This window comes from Mercenaria mercenaria, chromosome 15 (genome assembly GCF_021730395.1).
Source record: "Mercenaria mercenaria strain notata chromosome 15, MADL_Memer_1, whole genome shotgun sequence".
Classification (NCBI taxonomy): Eukaryota; Metazoa; Mollusca; class Bivalvia; order Venerida; family Veneridae; genus Mercenaria; species Mercenaria mercenaria.
Genome location: NC_069375.1, coordinates 62,051,507 through 62,071,168, shown reverse-complemented (window position 1 = coordinate 62,071,168; position 19,662 = coordinate 62,051,507). Strand labels below are relative to the sequence as shown.

General features: G+C 34.6%; 1 protein-coding gene across 6 annotated transcripts; it reads left to right on the top strand.

The window, feature by feature from the left end:
* The first annotated feature begins 2,243 nt into the window (after positions 1 to 2,243).
* Positions 2,244 to 18,902, top strand: LOC123556517 (delta-like protein C). Of its 6 annotated transcripts, none has more exons than XM_053525416.1 (11): positions 2,245 to 2,527; positions 5,759 to 5,823; positions 6,763 to 6,919; positions 7,028 to 7,072; positions 9,740 to 9,850; positions 10,354 to 10,464; positions 10,959 to 11,069; positions 11,716 to 11,810; positions 16,767 to 16,851; positions 18,107 to 18,319; positions 18,617 to 18,902. In XM_053525416.1, exons 2-11 carry the CDS (start codon positions 5,800 to 5,802, stop codon positions 18,622 to 18,624), a joined length of 960 nt encoding a protein of 319 aa, XP_053381391.1. In that variant the 5' UTR covers positions 2,245 to 2,527; positions 5,759 to 5,799; the 3' UTR covers positions 18,625 to 18,902. The 6 variants fall into 6 exon arrangements, with proteins under 6 accessions (XP_045203234.2, XP_053381391.1, XP_053381390.1 ...); XM_053525415.1 differs by having other exon boundaries at positions 6,763 to 6,946; XM_045347299.2 differs by having other exon boundaries at positions 2,244 to 2,527; positions 5,742 to 5,823; positions 6,763 to 7,072.
* The last annotated feature ends 760 nt before the right edge of the window (positions 18,903 to 19,662 follow it).

Below are 19,662 nucleotides of genomic sequence, written 5' to 3'. Positions count from 1 at the left end.
AGGGATATAAACATTGAAAACGGTGTTTTGCTTATTCTGTATCTGTAGAGCCTGTTACGACAACGGGGTGGGGGCGGGGTGCGCTTAGTCAAAATGGAAGTCTGCCTTAAAGCCCTCAACTGTCTCTGCACGAACAACACTACCGTCCAGGTGGTTCCAATCCACTACGGTCTTTACGAAGAAGGAGTTCCTTAGTTGAGCAGTCCTACAGTTTTTTACTTTAAAGCCTCTGTTATGATACACTGCATGATTTTCAATTACATTAGATGACACATAGTCCTTAAATTCACTAGGTTTAATTTGCCTCTTTACACGAACAGGTTGGAGAAAATCCGGCAGGGACCAAACCCTCGGCCACTTTAAACAGGAAAATCAATCTGCATGCAGTGCGGCGATCCTGAAGTGTTAGTAATTCCAGGGATTTTAACATACTAGTAACACAACCATCCTCTCTAGATCTATAATCTCCACATGAAACGAGATGCTTGACGCTGATTTTTTTCTAGTTTCAGAGTATCACGTTTTAAGTAAGGATCCCAAATTATCGCGCCATAATCCAAACATGACCTAACCAATCCTAGATATTTTAATTTTGATTTTTTACACCAATTTACGAAGTAATATATAGACTGCTTTGTAACAAGGTATACTTCACACATAGTCATATTTCTTTAATTTCATTTTCTACCAGTCCATTTCTTTTCTCTTCCCTTTTCAGCTCACCTGAGCCGAAGGATCGATGAATGTATGTCCGTCCATTCGTTCACATTTAGTTTGTTTACACTCTAGCATCCACAATTTTCAAGAAATCTTACTCAAACTTGGTCACAATATTTTTGAGCACAAGACCTCGGAAGAGTTCAATTATGGGTTAGATCGGATCAGTATGTCCAGGGTTATGTGCCCTTGATTGACAAAATTTGCTGGATCTATATTGCACTTTGTTTACACTCTAGCATATTCATTTCTTCACCAATCATAATCATATTTATGTAGAATGTGTATGACCTCCAGATCTTGGATGAGTTCGATTATGAGCAAAATCAGAATGATTCAGGGGTCACTTGATTTTACATAGGAAAACCTTCAAAAATTTTCTAAAAATAAACCAGAAGGCCTAGAGCTTAGATATTTGACATGTAGCATTGCCTAGTAGGGGAACTCTACAAAATTTGTTCAAATTATGATCCTCGGGGTCAAAATTGACCCCGCCCCAGTGGTCACTTGATTTTACATAGGAAAATCTTCAAAAATTTTCTTAAAATAAACCAGAAGGCCTAGAGCTTAGATATTTGACTTGTAGCATTGCCTAGTAGACTTCTACAAAATTTGTTCAAATCATGACCCCCGGGGTCAAATTGACCCCTCCCCATAGGGTTACTTGATTGTACATAGAAAAATCTTTAAAATTTTCTAAAAATAAACCAGAAGGCATAGAGCTTAGATATTTGACATGTAGCATTGCCTAGTGGACCTCTACAAAATTTATTCCAATCTTGACCCTCCAGGGTCAAATTGACCCAGGCCCAGGGGTTTCTTGATTGTACATAGGGAAATCTTCATAAATTTGCTAAAAACAAACCAGAAGGCCTATATCTTAGATATCTGATATGTTACATTGCCTAGTAGACTTCTACAAATTTGTTTAAATCATGACCCCCGGGGTAAAATTGGCCCCGCCCCAGGGGTTACTTGATTGTACATCGGAAAATCTTCCAAAAAATGTCTAAAAATCATCAGTTTGACATTTGAAACATGTAGCTCATATTACTCAGGTGAGCGATCCAGGGTCATCATGACCCTCTTAATTGTTACTGTTAGCTATAATTTAATGTTCTTTTAGAGATTTTAATGTCCAGCTTTGAAATGCCATTTTGGTCATGTTTTTTTTTTTGTGAATAATGTGAGATTACACATAAAATCTCAAGGAAAGGAGAAAAGGGTCCTCAATATAATTACGCAGACGTTGTTTGTAAGAAAATAGACGTATTTTTCTTTCCATATAGATCGACGATATATGACTTTTTTGTGTCGATTCGCCGTAAAACCCATTTAACAACTCACTCACTTTTCATACAGAATCTATAGTGACTAAAGATTCTGCGTTGTTGTGTGTCCTTGTTCAATAACTGTGTGTGTGATCATGAGACATTGTTGTTGTCTGTCCTTGTCCAATAACTGTGTGTGTGACCATGAGGCATCCTCTTGAGTTGTTATTTGGTATTGATATTGTCTCTGTTTACTGCAAATTGTCTATGTTTAATGCAAATTGTCTAGGTTTAATGCAAATTTTAATTGGAAAGTCTGTATTTGAACAAATATTAAGAACATGCAAAGGAGCATTTCACTACTTGCTATCATTGCAGCCGGACGCAGAATTCGTTTTAGCTTTGATAAATTCAAGAATATATTTCTAATATATTTCTTTAAAATTATATTTTACTTAGGACAAACAGTGTGTCTTAAATTATTTTAGGATTGTTTCCTAGCAACAGAAATCATATCGGTCTTCAATATCTTTTTAAAGGTAAGTTTTCTTTTCTTGTTTTCTTTCTTTAATGTTTCATATTAATGGCTAAAGTAATTTTGTTCTTTGTTTTGCAGGGATTCAACACTTATGGTTCAGGAAAATGTTATTTTTTATTAAACCTACTGGTTTATATAATTACTTTAATACTAAAGTTGTCAAAATGATTTTCAATAAAGATTAAATTAGTGAAGCATTCAAAATAACATCTTACTTGAAAATAATTAAATTTCAGCGGCAGAAAAGATAATAATTATAACATTGGAGGACAAAATACCTTTCAGTCAGTAACAATCTATTTAATATAATAAAATATTTATCTAATATGAAATAAGTTTGCATGCCTGATTAAAATAACACCATGAAATATGAAATAATATCAGCTTTGGAAAAATCAGTGTGTAGCCATCTATCATCGGAGTCAGGGACATGCCCCTCGAAAAAAATTAAATTCAACATTATGCTGCGCGGGCATTCTTTGGCATATTTAAATGCATAGTGTATGCCCTTAAATTCCTAAAATTTCCTTCTGTTTTCTTTAAAAAGAGTTCGAACAAAAAAAATATATTAAAATGAAGAAAGAAAAAGAAATAAAAAATCAAAGGAAATTCCTTTTAAAAAAGCTACTCTCTCACTCTCTAAATTCCTTAATTTTCATTTTATCAGACTTTGACTTGTTACAATATACCTATCAATTAAAAAGTGTTGTTAAATGACATTAAAATGTGTTTAAAGTTACCAAATATTTTTTTATTCCTGTACAGAATGCTGCTCTTGGTGAACATAATTTTAGCACTTTGTTCATCTGGCAAAGACAGGTCTTTCATTGTTTTATTGAGGTCCCGGCCTTTAAAATTTGTGATAATGACTAAGGATGACAGAGGATGAAATTTTGTGACAAAATCAATTTTTCTTGAATGCATAATGATAATAACTACTAATAGAATTCATAATAATTATTTTTATCATATAAACCACAGGCCTTGTGAAAACTAGAACATTTTATTTTATTGACAAATCAACATTTGACAGTTTCATAATAATGAAAAAGTCATATAATTGAAAATGATCTGATATAAACACTTAATACAAAAAAAAAGGAAAATAATGCAGTCACCATTATTGGAATATAACATAATGGCATAAATTCAGATCATCATGTTTTCCTATGTACCAAATGTTAGCTTCGTCATGCCTGTTTAGCTCAGTAGGAAGAGTGTTGGTCTAAGGATCATGGGGTTGTGAGTTTGATTCTCATGTTGGCGTATGTTCTCCGTGACGATTTTATAAAAGATTTTGTGTCTGAAATCATTCGTCTTCCACATCTGATTCATGTGGGGAAGTAGGCATTTACTTCTGGAGAACAGGTTTGCACTGGTACAGAATCCAGGAACACTGGTTAGGTAATCACTGTCCGCCGTTACATGACTGAAATACTGTTGAAAAACGGCATTAAAGCAAAAACAAACAAACAAAACATTATATGTTGCATAGAGTGTACCTATTAAGGCATATAAACAGATTTATTTTTAAACAGAACCTTTGACTTGATGCAAAGTTTGAAAATATTTTTTTTTTGTGGAATTTCCAAGTTTGTTTGTGTATTCTCCATGTATGTCATTTAAGCACTTTTCAGTTGTTATTTGTATTACTACATTAATATATGCGAGGAATGCCAATATAATATTGTATTTTGCAGCAGGTTTTGAGCAATAATCCTTAGGCCTAAAAAAAATTCTTTGTTTCCGGTAACATGCTAAAAAAATTAGGGTAGGTAGGTCGGAAATATTTTTTTTGTTTTGGATTTTTTTTATTAAGGGAGACTTTTCGGAAATTATTTTTGTATCAAAAAATGAATACAGATAAGGGGGTTATGCCTTTAGAGCATCAGTAAGTTGATTGCTAACATCACTGACCAAGTTTAAAGCATAAAAAGTGAAGTTTTGCATTTTATTGTAAAAAAAGTTGAAAAAAAAAATTCTCCAAGGCCATAAAAACATTTAGGGTCGGGCCAAAAATTTAGGGTAGGTCGGGATACCGGAAACCAACATTTTTTTATGCCTTAACTATGACAGTATGACTTGACTGTTACTGAGGGCAGTTAGCAAAATTGTGAAACTTTAATACATATATGGATTATACAGGAAGAAGTACCTTTGTGTCAAAAATCCTTTCGTTCATGATATCCTCCAATATACCTTTACGAAGAAAAATGCTTTTAAACATTATACCATATAGCGGGTTAATTCTGCGTGAAATTTTTTTGAGGGTTTGTCCTAAAATGAGTTAATTTCTGTGGTTTTTATTTCTGCAACCTTCGAGAAAAGCAGGAATTAATATCTGCGGTTTGCATAATCTGGAAGTAAATTCTGTGCATAGCTACCACAATTACTACGTCATAATCAACCGCTCAAATGCATATCGTTCTCGTTAGTTTTGTCTTGGTGGTACATTCACTATGATTGCCAGCTTTCATAGCCAAATCGCTGGCTTATCGATGAAATTGTTTCCCTTGAAAATACGCTATCGGCTATCGATTTCTCGATCCGATTGATTTTGCTGCTATAGAGATATATAGGAAATGATTATCTATGTCGTAAACTAAGACAGTGAAGTTGGCGCAGCTGATTTATGTTTAAATCTGATTTCTCTATTCATTACCATGCATATGATCAATAATCAGAGTTAAAAATAAAAGGTCTAGTATCGGTAATTCATTTTGAAAGACATTTTCATAAAATGTATCACTGCTGGTAGAAAACTAGATTTTAATTTACAAATATTAACAAATGCAAATTCTAGTACTGTACATAGTCCGTTCACTGTCCATTCAGTTACAGCAGTAACAACACAAATTAATTAGTTAGTTTAACTTTACAGAAACGTAGTGTTTTGTGATATACACTTGTAAAGATTACACGCCCGAAACGGTAACCATTCATTCGTGGACAATAGATTGATACAAAAGCAATCAACCACAATCGATACGGTGTGAATAACTTGTTAGTAGACAAAAAACTCGTGAAATAAAAATAACAGGTCATTATATTAAGCAAAATATCAAAGTTAATACCTGCGTCAAAAGTCAAAAAAAATCTGCTGATAGTTTAAATGTGCGAAATTTATTTCTGCGTGACAGCCTCGACCCGCAAATTTAGCAGAAATAAAAACCCGCAGAGTTAACCCGCTATACGGTATTGCCTTCTATTTTCAGCATTACATCTTTTACAGATATCCTAAAGCCAGACGAATTGTTCACTTAGTAATCAACCATGAAACTGATATTATATTGTGCTGTAAGTTGTGTTTATATATATAATTTGATTAATGAACAATTGTTAGAGAATGAACGTTATCAGTAACTTTCAATTTGCATTCAATAAATATGTAGTCATTAGAAATTGGTGAATTAAAAAAGTATATAAACTAATGTTTAGAACACACCAATCTTTGTTTTAAAGTGGTCATTCCTGTTGTTTTCAAACAATATAATCACCACCTTATAACAAAACTTTGTGTTAAAAAGTTTGTACAGAGCAATTCTCTCCTTAACTATGAAAGATGCTTTCTTCAAACTTCAAATTCTTTTAGAACACATTGAGGGGAAGTTCAGTACATATAAACAGTAACTATAGATCACCCAATTTTTATTATCTCCCTTATGTATGAAAGATTGTCCTGAGAATAACTTGGAAACTATATAAAGGATTGACTTTATACTTAACACATTTATTAAGGTCTTTGAGAGGAAGTGCAATAAATAAGAACCATAACTGTATGACCCTGTTTTTGAATTCCCCCGCAACCCCCCCCCCCCCCCCCCCACCTTCCATTTCTGATATTTGCTTCAGGAAGCATCCATTGGTGTTACCGACTGCCGTTGCCTTATAATAATTTCAGTTAGAAATGAGGTAAGCAAACCAAACCAGCTAGATAGGAAGCTTTGAAAGGGAATAATGTTTTTGATTGTAGTTTTGGTAGCGTGTGTCAAAGTCATGCTTACTAAATATAGGAACTTGTGTTCGATCGATAATTTAGTTAGCAATGAAAAATTGCAAGTACACTCTGTTAAATCTGTAGCTTTCATTGTGTCCAAAATTAAGCTGCATGCAAGTGCTTTTTCTCTGCAGACAATGCATTTTTAAGGGTAAAACTTTATCATATATTATGGGGAATACCATTTACCTGAAATCTGCTTGTTCTGTTTGCTTCGTATATTGTTATTTATATTTCAGGTTATATTCTTAGCATGTGCTTTAACCTGTCTAACAGGACCTGATAGTGTTGCAAATGCCAAGCCCATTCCAAGCGACACAGAATCGGGTAAAGGTTCATCAGACTCGAACAAAGATAAATGTTCTAAATGTTCATCAGACTCAAAGAAAGATAAAGGTTCATCAGACTCAAAGAAAGATAAAGGTTCATCAGACTCAAAGAAAGATAAATGTTCATCAGACTCAAAGAAAGATAAAGGTTCATCAGACTCAAAGAAAGATAAAGGTTCATCAGACTCAAAGAAAGATAAAAGTTCATCGGAATCAGATGGTAAGTGCATATTTTGAAAAATGTAATGGTAATATTAGCAGATATGAACTGTGTTGTGTTTGTTAAAAAGAATTAATTAAAATGCCTGATTGTTCAGAAAATGAAATTAGACATGTATTTTTCAGACATACATCATAAAATGATTTTCTGACACAAGACAATTGAAAAGAATTTAAATGATAAGCAATATGTTGATTTCCACAGAGGGAAATACATTTTTAGGTGAGCATGTGAGATTTTTATGAAGAGAAGGAAAATAGTTGAGATTGTAACCATGGAGTTTTATTCTGGAGAAGGAAAAGTAATTTAAGTTGTATGCTTGAAGTTTAATTCTGAAAAGGGAAGTGAATTAAGGTTGTTACATTGTGCTTTTATTTCTGAAAAGGGAGGTTACAGTCTGGTGTTATTCTGGAAAGTGAAAGAATTTTTGTTGTAACCTTTTGATTTTATATTGAAAAGGGAAGTAATTTTTGTTGTAACCTTTTGATTTTATATTGAAAAGGGAAGTAATTTTTGTTGTAACCTTGAGGATTTATTCCTACAGGGAAGTGGATTATTATGCTCCTTGATTGGGAAAGGGGTGTATATTGTGGCTGCTCATCAGTCCGTCTGTGTATCTGTCCATCCATCATTTCTTGTCTGTAATATTTCTTAGAAATCACTCAGGTTGGAATAACGCATTACTTAATAGGAAGAGGAGATGGGCATAATTATAATCTTTATGTTCTGGTACAATGATTTTTCACTGTTCTTGTCCAATGATTCATCTAGATAAGTGTTCTAAAGAATCAATAATTTTGCTGTGTGTGAAGTACTTATCAGCAATCACTCACTTGCATTGAGTAAAACATCATAGGAAGCTAAGCTTCACTCTCAAGAAATGCATATATTATTTTTGTTTTTCTATCTGATGTTTTTTTTTCACTGAGTTATTTGCCTTTGATTATTCAGCAGTACTATATTCAACAGTACTATTGTGCCTTCCTTGTCCAAAGTATTCTTTTTCAACCTCTAGCTGATATTCAATGAAAATTCAGGCTACACTTCAAAGAGGAAAATTCACATATCTTGTTAGTGCTTTTCCAAACAGCTACTTGCCTGTTTTTTAAGAAACTTCTTTTTTGAAGCTTCACTGCTAGGATGAGGTATGTGCCCAGTCAGTGAACTCTGCTTTTATGCTTTTTCTGTATACATCGGGGAACATTTATCAGTTTTGCCGATATTTTCTTGCTTTGTAACCTTATGGAAGTGGATTATTAGTTTGTGTGTGAAGCTTAAATCCGAAAAGAAGTTTTGTTTTTCTCAACATGTTTTGGTAGCACTCACAATATAGCAATTTGTCATGGGTATAAAAGATTCTTTAATAAACTGTTCAAATTTTGCAGATGCGTCTAAACACCTGGGGACAAAGGGTTCTGGTCCTTTATTCTCTTTGTCAAACAGAAAGTATGAAAAAAAGAGAAATGTTTGATGCAGATATCCTTTTATATTCCTCTATCAAGACTTTTCTTCAGATTGCTTTTTCATTACAAAGTAGATAACAGAGGACTTAATCAATTTTCCTTACACATTAGTGCAAACCTTTAGAATCTTCTTTATAGAAACTTATCTTATTGTAATTATGCCCCCCTTCGAAGAAGGTGGGGTATATTATTTTGCAGATGTCGGTCGGTCTGTTGGTCGGATGGTATGTCAGTCCGTATGTCAGTTGGTCAATAGAATAATTTGTTTCTGGATGATAACTCGAGAACGCTTAGGCCTAGGATCATGAAAGTTGATAGGGCGGTTGGTTATGACCAGCAAATGACCTCTATTGATTTTGAAGTCAGTTGCTGAAAGGTCAAGGTCAAAGTGACCAGGAACAGTTAAATGGTTTCTGGATGATTACCCAAGAACCCATGAACCTAGGATCATGAAAGCTGATAGGAGGTTGGCCATGACCAGCAGATGACTCTATTGATTTTGAGGTCAGTTGCTCAAAGGTCACAGTGACCCTGAACAGTTAAATGGTTTCCATATGATAACCCAAGAACACTTAAGCCTAGAATCATGAAAGTTAAGAGGGAGGTTTGTCATGACCAGTAGATGACCCCTAATGATTTTGAGGTCAGTAAGTCAAAGGTCAAGATCGCAGTGACCCAGAAAAGTGAAACAGTCTCCCGATGATAACTTAAAGAATGCTTGGGCCTAGGATCATGAATGTTAATAGAGAGGTTGGCCATGTACAACAGATGGCTCTATTGAGGTCAGTAGGTCAAGTTCACGGTGACCCGGAACAGATAAACAGTTTCCAGATGATAACTCAAGAATGCTGAAGGAAACATTGTGATAACATTCATAAATGGCTATTCCAGATGAATCCTTAAATAACATATTTCTATAATACAGAATTGGACAGTTGCAGCACAAGCCCTTGTAAAATAATGGTACATGTGTAAAGGTTGCAGACAATTACACATGTAATTGCACTGATGGTTTTAAAGGGAGGAACTGTGAAGGTATTTGTGATTTTATATAATATTTTGTTGCTGACTGGGCCTTGTTATCTGACAATATATTTAAAAGCTTTGGATTTTGCCCCTCATTGATGTAGGTCCAAGCATCATTTGGGGTGTTGAATACTTCTATTCCAGAAGAATCCTTAAATAACATATTTCTATAATACAGAATTGGACAGGTGTAGCACAAGCCCTTGTAAGAATAGTGGTACATGCGTAGAGGTTGCAGACAATTACACATGCAGATGTATTGATGGATTTAAAGGGAGGAACTGTGAAGGTATTTGTGCTGTTATATAATATTTTGTTGCTGACTGGGCCTTGATCCTTGATTTTGTTGTAAGAATTGTATATGATATCTTTACAGATGTGAACTTGAAATTTACTTTGTTTCTGTCCTCATATAGTGTCAAGTAAGGATTGCAATTTTTTTTTATGAGAATATACCCTATTAACTTAAACCTAGAAGTTATACCACAGTGCCATTATTAAAACTGAATTGAACAGTATGTATAATAAAATGTTTTATTTTGGACAACAAAAATAGATCTTATGAAGGAAATTGAAGAAATGATGATGTGTTCAACGTGTAAGCATCATACTTTTATCTTAAATAATCATCTTCAGGATAAATTGTTTAATTGTTATCTTACAATATAACTTTGAATGGCATTTTAAAAGCTTTGGATTTTGCCCCTCATTGATGTAGGTCCAAGCATCATTTGGGGTGTTGAATACTTCTATTCCAGAAGAATCCTTAAATAACATATTTCTATAATACAGAATTGGACAGGTGTAGCACAAGCCCTTGTAAGAATAATGGTACATGCGTAGAGGTTGCAGACAATTACACATGCAGATGTATTGATGGATTTAAAGGGAGGAACTGTGAAGGTATTTGTGCTGTTTTATAATATGTTGTTGCTGACTGGGCCTTGATCCTTGATTTTGTTGTAAGAATTGTATATGATATCTTTACAGATGTGAACAGACTGACTTGAAATTTCCTTTCTTTCTGTCCTCATATAGTGTCAAGTAAGGATTGCAATTTTTTATGAGAATATACCCTATTAACTTAAACCTAGAAGTTATACCACAGTGCCATTATTAAAACTGAATTGAACAGAATGTATAATAAAATGTTTTATTTTGGACAACAAAAATAGATCTTATGAAGGAAATTGAAGAAATGATGATGTGTTCAAAGTGTAAGCATCATACTTTTATCTTAAATAATCATCTTCAGGATAAATTGTTTAATTGTTATCTGACAATATATTTAAAAGCTTTGGATTTTGCCCCTCATTGATGTAGGTCCAAGCATCATTTGGGGTGTTGAATACTTCTATTCCAGAAGAATCCTTAAATAACATATTTCTATAATACAGAATTGGACAGGTGTAGCACAAGCCCTTGTAAGAATAGTGGTACATGCGTAGAGGTTGCAGACAATTACACATGCAGATGTATTGATGGATTTAAAGGGAGGAACTGTGAAGGTATTTGTGCTGTTATATAATATTTTGTTGCTGACTGGGCCTTGATCCTTGATTTTGTTGTAAGAATTGTATATGATATCTTTACAGATGTGAACTTGAAATTTACTTTGTTTCTGTCCTCATATAGTGTCAAGTAAGGATTGCAATTTTTTTATGAGAATATACCCTATTAACTTAAACCTAGAAGTTATACCACAGTGCCATTATCAAAATTGAATTGAACAGTATATATAATAAAATTTATTTAAGAAATATTTTGGACGACAAAAATAGATCTTATGAAGGAAATTGAAGAAATGATGATGTGTTCAAAGCGTAAGAATCATACTTTTATCTTAAATAATCATCTTCAGGATAAATTGTTTTTCATTTGACAATATAACTTTGAATGGCATTTTAAAAGCTTTGGATTTTGTCCCTCATTGATGTGCGTTCAAGCCTCATTTGGGGTGTTGAATTCTTCATGTGAGGGAGCCATCCAGCTGGCCTACGAAAGGTCGGTGGTTTTACCCAGGTTACCGCTGGTGATGAAATAATGCAGCTGAACCATGTTTGCAGGATAGATATGTCCTTATTTACAGATTTTGAAGCAGTTGAACCATGTCTACTGTAACAAATCTTTATGTGTTTCTTTTTTAATTTACAGAAGCTGTTGAACCATGTCCAGAAGAAGGATGGACCTTATTCAGTGGTAGCTGTTATTATGTTAGTGACACGAAGTTAGATTGGCTATCTGCTGTTGTATGTTATCATTTTTCACATGACATTATATACTTAACAAGTTAAATGCACAAAATTCTATCTAATTAAACGATACATAATAGTCTCTATATTAGCTCACCTGAGCAATGCTCAATGCTCAGTTGAGTTATTGTGATCGCTTGATGTCCGGCGTCTGTCGTCTGTAAGCATTTAGCTTGTGTACGCACCTGACTCTAAAAATATTTGATATTGATTAATGAAACCTTGCAGGATTCTTCATCATGATATGAACTTATGCACTTTCTATTTATTATCCGGCTCCACCCCCCATTTTCCTGAGTTATGGCAGTCAAAAATGCACACTTTCACCTTGTGACATGCCTACCTCAAAAAGTATCCCATAGAAATTGATGAAACCTTGCTTAAGTCTTTATTGTAATATGAACATGCACACCTTCCATTTTGTTCTGACACCGACCCCTATTTCCTTAGTTATGGCCCCTGAAATAGTTATAAATGCACCTTTTCACCGTGTAAAGTGCCTAGCTCAAAAACGTTTCATATAAATTAATGAAACCTTGCATGAGACATTATCATGAATTGAACTTGTGCACCTCCTATTTTTCGTTTGGCTCCGTCTCCTTTTGCCTGCATTATGGCCCCTGAAATAGTAAAAAATGCACATTTTCACTTTGTCACGCGCCTACCTCAAAAAGTATTTGCTATAAATTGATGAAACCTTGCACATGACTTTATGAAATGAACAGGCAAACCACCAATTTTTCGACTGCCTCCACCCCCAATTTCCAGAGTTATGGCCCCTGAAATAGTCAAATATGCACAGTATCACCTTGTGACGTGCCAAGCTCAAAAAGTATTTGATATTAAATGATGAAACCATGCATGAATCTTTATCATGTAATAAACTTGTGCACCTCTTATTTTACGTGTGGCTTCATTCCCTATTTTTAAAGTTATGGCCCCTGAAATAGTCAAAACTGCACATTTTCACCTAATGAAGTGGCTAACTGAAAAAGTATTTGGTGTAAATTCATGACACTTTGCACGAGTCTTTATCATGATGTGACATTGAAAACATCCTTCTTGAGAAATGTAATGCTTATTAGATAGTTATGGCCCTTGAAATAGCCAAAATAGTGGAGTTTTGTTTGTGATGCTCATAAGGCCTAATTTTTTTTTTGTTTCTGGTAACATGCTAAAAAACAAGAGGGTCATGATGACCCTGGATCGCTCACCAGAGTAATATGTTTCAAATGTCAAACTGATGATTTTTAGAAATTTTTTGGAAAATTTTCCGATGTACAATCAAGTAACCACTGGGGCGGGGCCAATTTTACCCCGGGGGTCATGATTTGAACAAAGTTTGTAGAAGTCGGCTAGGCAATGTTACATATCGAATATCTAAGATCTAGGCCTTCTGGTTTATTTTTAAGCAAATTTATGAAGATTTCCCTATGTACAATAAAGTAACCCCTGGGGCTGGGTCAATTTGACCCTGGGGGGTCAAGATTTGAACAAATTTTGTAAAGGTCCACTAGGCAATGCTACATGTCGAATATCTAAGCTCTAGGCCTTCTGGTTTATTTTTAGAAAATATTGAAGATTTTTCTATGTACAATCAAGTAACCCCATGGGGCGGGACCAATTTGACCCCGGGGGTCATGATTTGAAGAAATTTTGTAGAGGTCTACTAGGCAATACTACATGTCAAATATCTAAGACCTAGGCCTTCTGGTTTATTTTTAGAAATTTTTTGAAGATTTTCCTATGTAAAATCAAGTGACCCCTGGGGCGGGGTCAATTTTGACCCTGGGGTCATGATTTGAACAAATGTTGTAGAGGTCCACTATGCAATGCTACATGTGAAATATCTAAGCTCTAGGCCTTCTGGTTTATTTTAAGAAAATTTTTGAAGATTTTCATATGTAAAATCAAGCGACCCCTAGGGCGGGGTCAATTTTGACCCCGGGGGTCATGATTTGAACAACTTTAGTAGAGGTCCACTAGGCAATGCTACATGTCAAATATCTAAGCTCTAGGGCTTCTGCTTTTTGAGAAGAAGATTTTTTAAGGTTTTCCTATGTAAAATCAAGTGACCCCTGGGACGGGGTCAATTTTGACCCCGGGGGTCTGATTTGAATAAATTTTGTAGAGGTCCACTAGGCAATGCTACACGTGAAATATCTAAGACCTAGGCCTTCTGCTTTATTTTTAGAAATTTTTTGAAGATTTTCCTATGTAAAATCAAGTGACCCCTGGGGCGGGGTCAATTTTGACCCCGGGGTCATGATTTGAACAATTTTAGTAGAGGTCCATTAGGCAATGCTACATGTCAAATATCTAAGGTCTAGGGCTTCTGGTTTTCGAGAAGAAGATTTTTAAAGATTTTTCTATGTAAAATCAAGTGACCCCTGGGGCGGGGTCAATTTTGACCCCGGGGTCATGATTTGAACAAACTTGATAGAGGTCCACTAGGCAATGCTTCACACCAAATATCTAAGCTCTAGGGCTTCTGGTTTTTGAGAAGAAGATTTTTAAAGTTTTTCCTTTCGGTTGCCATGGCAACCAGAGTTCTGCATGGAATTCAATTCTTTGAACAATTTTTAGAGAAGACCATCCAAGGAACATCCCTGTGAAGTTTCATCAAAATTGGCCTGTTGGTTTAGGAGGAGATGTTGTTTAAAGGAAAGTGTGGACGGACGGACGGACGGACGACGGACGGACGGACGGACGGACGGACGGACGCCGGACGGTGAGCGATCACAATAGCTCACCCTGAGCACTTTGTGCTCTGGTGAGCTAAAAATTAGGGTAGGTAGGTCGGAAATTTTTTGGGGTTTTTTGGATATTTTTAAGGGAGACTTTTCGGAAATTATTTTTTTTTTGTCAAAAAAATGAATACAAATTGGAAAGTTATGCCTTTAGAGCATCAGTAAGATGATTTCTAACATCAGTGACCATGTTTAATGCATAAAAAATGCAGTTTTGCAACTTTTTGTCAGAAAGTTGAAAAAAAATATTCTCCAAGGCTATAAAAACATTTAGGATCGGGCCAAAAATTAAGGGTAGGTCGGGACAACTGAAACAAACAATTTTTTACTCTTAAGTCAAAAAGTATATGACCTAGAATAAGGAATCCTTTATATAAAATGAATCATAGCATATAAAATTGGCTCCCTCTCTTTGTTGGAGGCAAGTTGAAAAAAGAGTCAATTACATTTGAGGTGGTGCCTAAGACAAGACCTATATTAGAAAAGTAAACAAATACAGATGTGTTTTTTTTTATTTTGAAGAAATTTAAGATCTTCTTTATAAAATTGGACAATGTAGTTCCACTCAGAATGGTTATAATTGTTATGTATGCAGATCAATTGGCAGTGTGAAGGCATTACTTGAAGTGAGAACTTCTGAATGTTAGATATAGGACCAGTTCACCGAAAGTGGACATCTGTCTATATATTGTGCCCTAATTATATCTCCTACCACACACTGGTGAGGCAGACACATTGATTTATTCCTGTCAGTCTGTCACAAATCTTGTCCGCACTCTTAGTCGAACATTTCTCATCTGATCTTTACCAAACTTGAACAAAATGTGTTTCCCAGTAAGTCCTCGGCCAAGCTGGATAACTAGCCAAATCGGTCCAGGCACATTTGAATTATGGTCCATGAATTCCTGATTCGAAACATTCATCCAAACCATCTAGACCTACTAAAAATTACAGATCGGAACTACCAAACCACTTTGAATCACTAAATGATTAGGCAGTTGTTGGAGTCATGTGCTTTCTCAAAAGCAGCTCAAGGTTACATTTATTAGAGATTTCAGTGCTGTCGTTATATCTTGCTAGCAAAAATATCTTTTACAACTTAAACCTATTTGATTTTTGACGAGTTTCATCTGTTTATATGCATATTTCCAAGAGGAGGAGCCACTGCTGCAAAGGCATTGCTCTAAGAATTAGAGATGGAGCCAGCGCACATTTGATTTCAGAGTGTTAATGTGAGAATTGTCAATTTCAAAAGAGTTTTTAAGGCCTTCTTACTCTGGAATTAAACTGAGTTGTGTACCCTATGTGGCAATTAGTATGATAATAAACTTGAAAGTACTCTTATTTTCAAAAGTCATTTTGTTGCTTTTAGATTAAATCGCTAAAAGTCTTATTGATGGGCTCGTAAATAGCCTAATTTTTATTAGCAGAAACAGTTACTATATTACGGCTTTGATATTATATGATATTATACAGCTATGATATTATGATCCACATGTTCTAAAGATAATATTCAAAATAATCATGTGTCTGAGATATTCTCAGTGGAAGGGACATACTAGTAGTTTTGTTTTTGTCTGTGTCCATTTGTCTGGCGTTCTATAGACATGACTATGTATACAAAAGTCATATTGTTTTCGATTGTATATTCTCATAGATGCTTTCCTCTAATAACTCATTAACATCAGTGTTCAATTGTTAAATGAATTTAATTTGTGTGAATTAATACCAAGTATATAGGCACATGTCCAGTTTTGGTTTGAGCTGCTACTATCTCCCAACTTTCAAAAGTCCTTGCATCAAGAACTACTTTCAATCTGCTAATCAAAGAACTACTTTCAATCTGCTAATCAACCTGCATACGAAAAATGTAATAATTTCTAATGGAACTAAATTGCCTGTCTTAAATTTGTTACAGAACGTAAATCATCAACTCATCCTCATTTTTTGTGCAGTTCCTGTCATCATTAGCACCACATGGAAGTATAACTGGCTCTTTTTTCATCTCACTTGAAAAGAGAGAGAGAGTCAGTGTTGACAGGCCATGTGAATGGTATTCACTGCAGAGCTTCAGACATTGAAATGAAATTTATCTTAATAGGAAAATTGCAATGAGAAAAAACAACACAAATGACATGAAATCATGAAATGAATAATATGCAATTTTCAAAGATAATCAAACTTATCACTTTATTATTATCAGGCTGCCTGCAATGAAACGGGTGGATATCTTGCAGAGTTCCAGAGTCCAGAAGAAGTGTTTTTTACGTATACGATAACTGATTTATGTAAGTCAGACAGTTTAATTGCTGTTTTAAATAACATTTGCTACGGCTGTCACTTGGTTGGGAATGTATTACAAAAGACTCAACTAGGGAGAATTGAATGTGGGGGGAGGTAAATGTTTTATTGTTCATTATACACCCACAAAACGAAGTTTTGGGGGTATATAGGAGTGAGCTTGTCTGTCGGTCCGTTGGTTTTATGGTTTCCGGATGATGATTCTTGAAAGACTTGACCGATTTAAATAATTTTTGGTACACAGATGTAACATTAGAAAATACAGGTCAAATTCAAATTTGGGTCAGTAGATCAAAGGTCAAGGTCAGAGTTACCTTGAACAGTTAAACGGTTTCCGGATGATATCTCATGAAAGGCTTGACTGATTTAAATAATTTTTGGTACACAGGTGTCACATCATAAAATACAGGTCAAATTCGACCTTGAGGTTTGTAGGTCAAAGGTCAATGTCACAGTGATTTAGAGCAGTTAAATGGTTTCCGGATGATAACTTGAGAACGCTTCGGCCTAGGATCAAAAATTTTGGTACACAGGCGTAACATCATAAAATTCAGGTCAAGTAAAACTTTGAGGTCAGTAGGTCAAAGGTCAAGGTCAAAGTGGCACGGAACAGTTAAACGGTTTCCAGATGATAACTTGAGAACGCTTGGGTCTATGGTCAAAGGTCAAGCAAGTTAAGCTTTGACATTGGCTTAGTTCTGTGACAAGGCCATATTGTGGGGGAATAATTTGTCACTCCTGTGACAACTCTAGTTTGGGGCATGTAATGAGTGTATCTCATTTACTAGGCCTTCTTTATCTGCAGATGTATATAAAATATAAAAATCAATATTGACAGAAATCAAAATTGGTTCTGATTATAAATGACTTTGTGTTTACCTCGCTAAATAATGCTTGGTTTTAGCTCACCTAAGCGTAAAATGCTCATGGTAAGGTTATTATGACTCTCTACCACAAGTGTAACCTATCGGAGTTATGAAACTCCAGTGAACACCTTCATCCATTATGACGTTTTCTTGATGATTTACATTGTAGAATATAAACCTTTCATTAAAACTGCAAAGTGAGCACCAGCAATAACTTAGTGTGATAATAGAAAAGTATGAAAACAGTCAAGTGCAGTGATATCTAAATTTGATTTAAAAGTAAAATATCTGTTTTCTCATAATTACGCCAATAGTGATAAACCTTACAATTATATTTTTTTAAAATATAAGTTTATTATTTGATTGAATTTTGAAGTTGACACAATTTGGATTGGACTGAATGATATACAGACTGAGGACGAATTTGTATGGCATTATTCAGGGGACCCAGTGTCTTTCAGTCCGACTTTTTATAAAGAGAACCAACATCCAAGTCATGACTGTGTCTTCGTCTTTATCTATTACCAGTATTGGTACGATGACGACTGTAACAACCAACTTCTATATATCTGTGAAAAGGATGCTACTTGTGAGTCCTAGAAATGTTTAAACCTTGTGAATTAGTTCTATAGGTAACCTATTTTGTCATGCCAGACCCATCAGTTGTTTTTGAAGGTGGTCAAAATAGCCAACTGACTCAACAAAATCGGATGCAGTACATATATATATTCATACAGACTGTTTAAAACATAATTTCTTACTTTCATTTTAACATTAGCTGTGTGCTAAAATTGCAAATCATCCTAAAATTATTTACATGTATGTTTATTATATACATAAAGAAATTCATAACTTCTGAAATGGGTTCTATCCATTTTCTTTACAGATAATTAGCAGAGGAAGATAACTTTTGAGGACAAAAACAGGAGCATCTGGAAGTATTTTACAATATGTCAGTGGACTGAAAAATTTTTCTGACATTTTGTCAATATACTTAACATCTTTGTTGAAAGTTACTTTGTATTCTGTTTAATTTAAAAAAAAATCCTTTTTTTGTCCAAATTCTCAAAATAAAAGCATTAAAGAATAAAAATGTTTGCCATCTGTTTTTGAATAAATGTTATTTTAGATAAATAAAAAGGAAAGAGACAAATATTTACTTTGCTTGAAACAATTACATGTATGTCAGTCAAGGTTCAGAAGTTGGCCATTATTGTTTTTGGAGGCCAGTGTGACCCCTGAGTATATCAGTCACGCCAGATTTAACCATGAATGGCAATCAACTGTTATTGAATCAAATATGTCAGTCAAGTCAGATTAAACCATGTATGACAACCAAGTCTTACTGAATCCATTATGTCAGTCAAGCCATATTGAGCAATGTATGACAATCAACTAGAATTGAATTCAGTATGTCAGTCAAGCCGCTTTGAACCATGTGTGGCAATCGACACTTATTAAATCAGGTATGTCAGTCAAGCCATACTGAACCATGTGTGATAATCAACTCTTACTGAAACCATTATGCCAGTCAAACGAGACTGAACTATGAATCAACTAGTGTGGAATTCAGTATGTCAGTAAAGCCACATTGAACCATGTATGGCAGTCTACCCTTATTTAAATCCAGTATGTCAGTCAAGTCATATTGTACAATGTATGACAATTAACTCCCATTGAATCCAGTATATCAGTCTAGCCATATTGAACCATGCATGACAATCAACTAGTACTGAATTCAGTATGTCAGTCAAGCCACCTTGAACCATATATGGCAATCAACACTTATTACATCAGCCATATTGAACCATATATCACAATCAACTCTGATTGAAACTATTATGCCAGTCAAGTCAGATTGAACCATATATGACAATCAACAAGTATTGAATTCAGTATGTCAGTCAAGCCACCTTGGACCATGTATAACAA

Bases quoted from the DNA above. Each gene is read 5' to 3' on its own strand.
- LOC123556517 (XM_045347299.2), top strand. From the start codon at position 5,800: ATGAAACTGATATTATATTGTGCT. The intron at 10,465-10,958 runs GTATTTGTGCTG...TCTATAATACAG, and splicing joins TAAAGGGAGGAACTGTGAAG to AATTGGACAGGTGTAGCACA. The intron at 11,811-16,766 runs GTATGTTATCAT...TATTATTATCAG, and splicing joins TAGATTGGCTATCTGCTGTT to GCTGCCTGCAATGAAACGGG.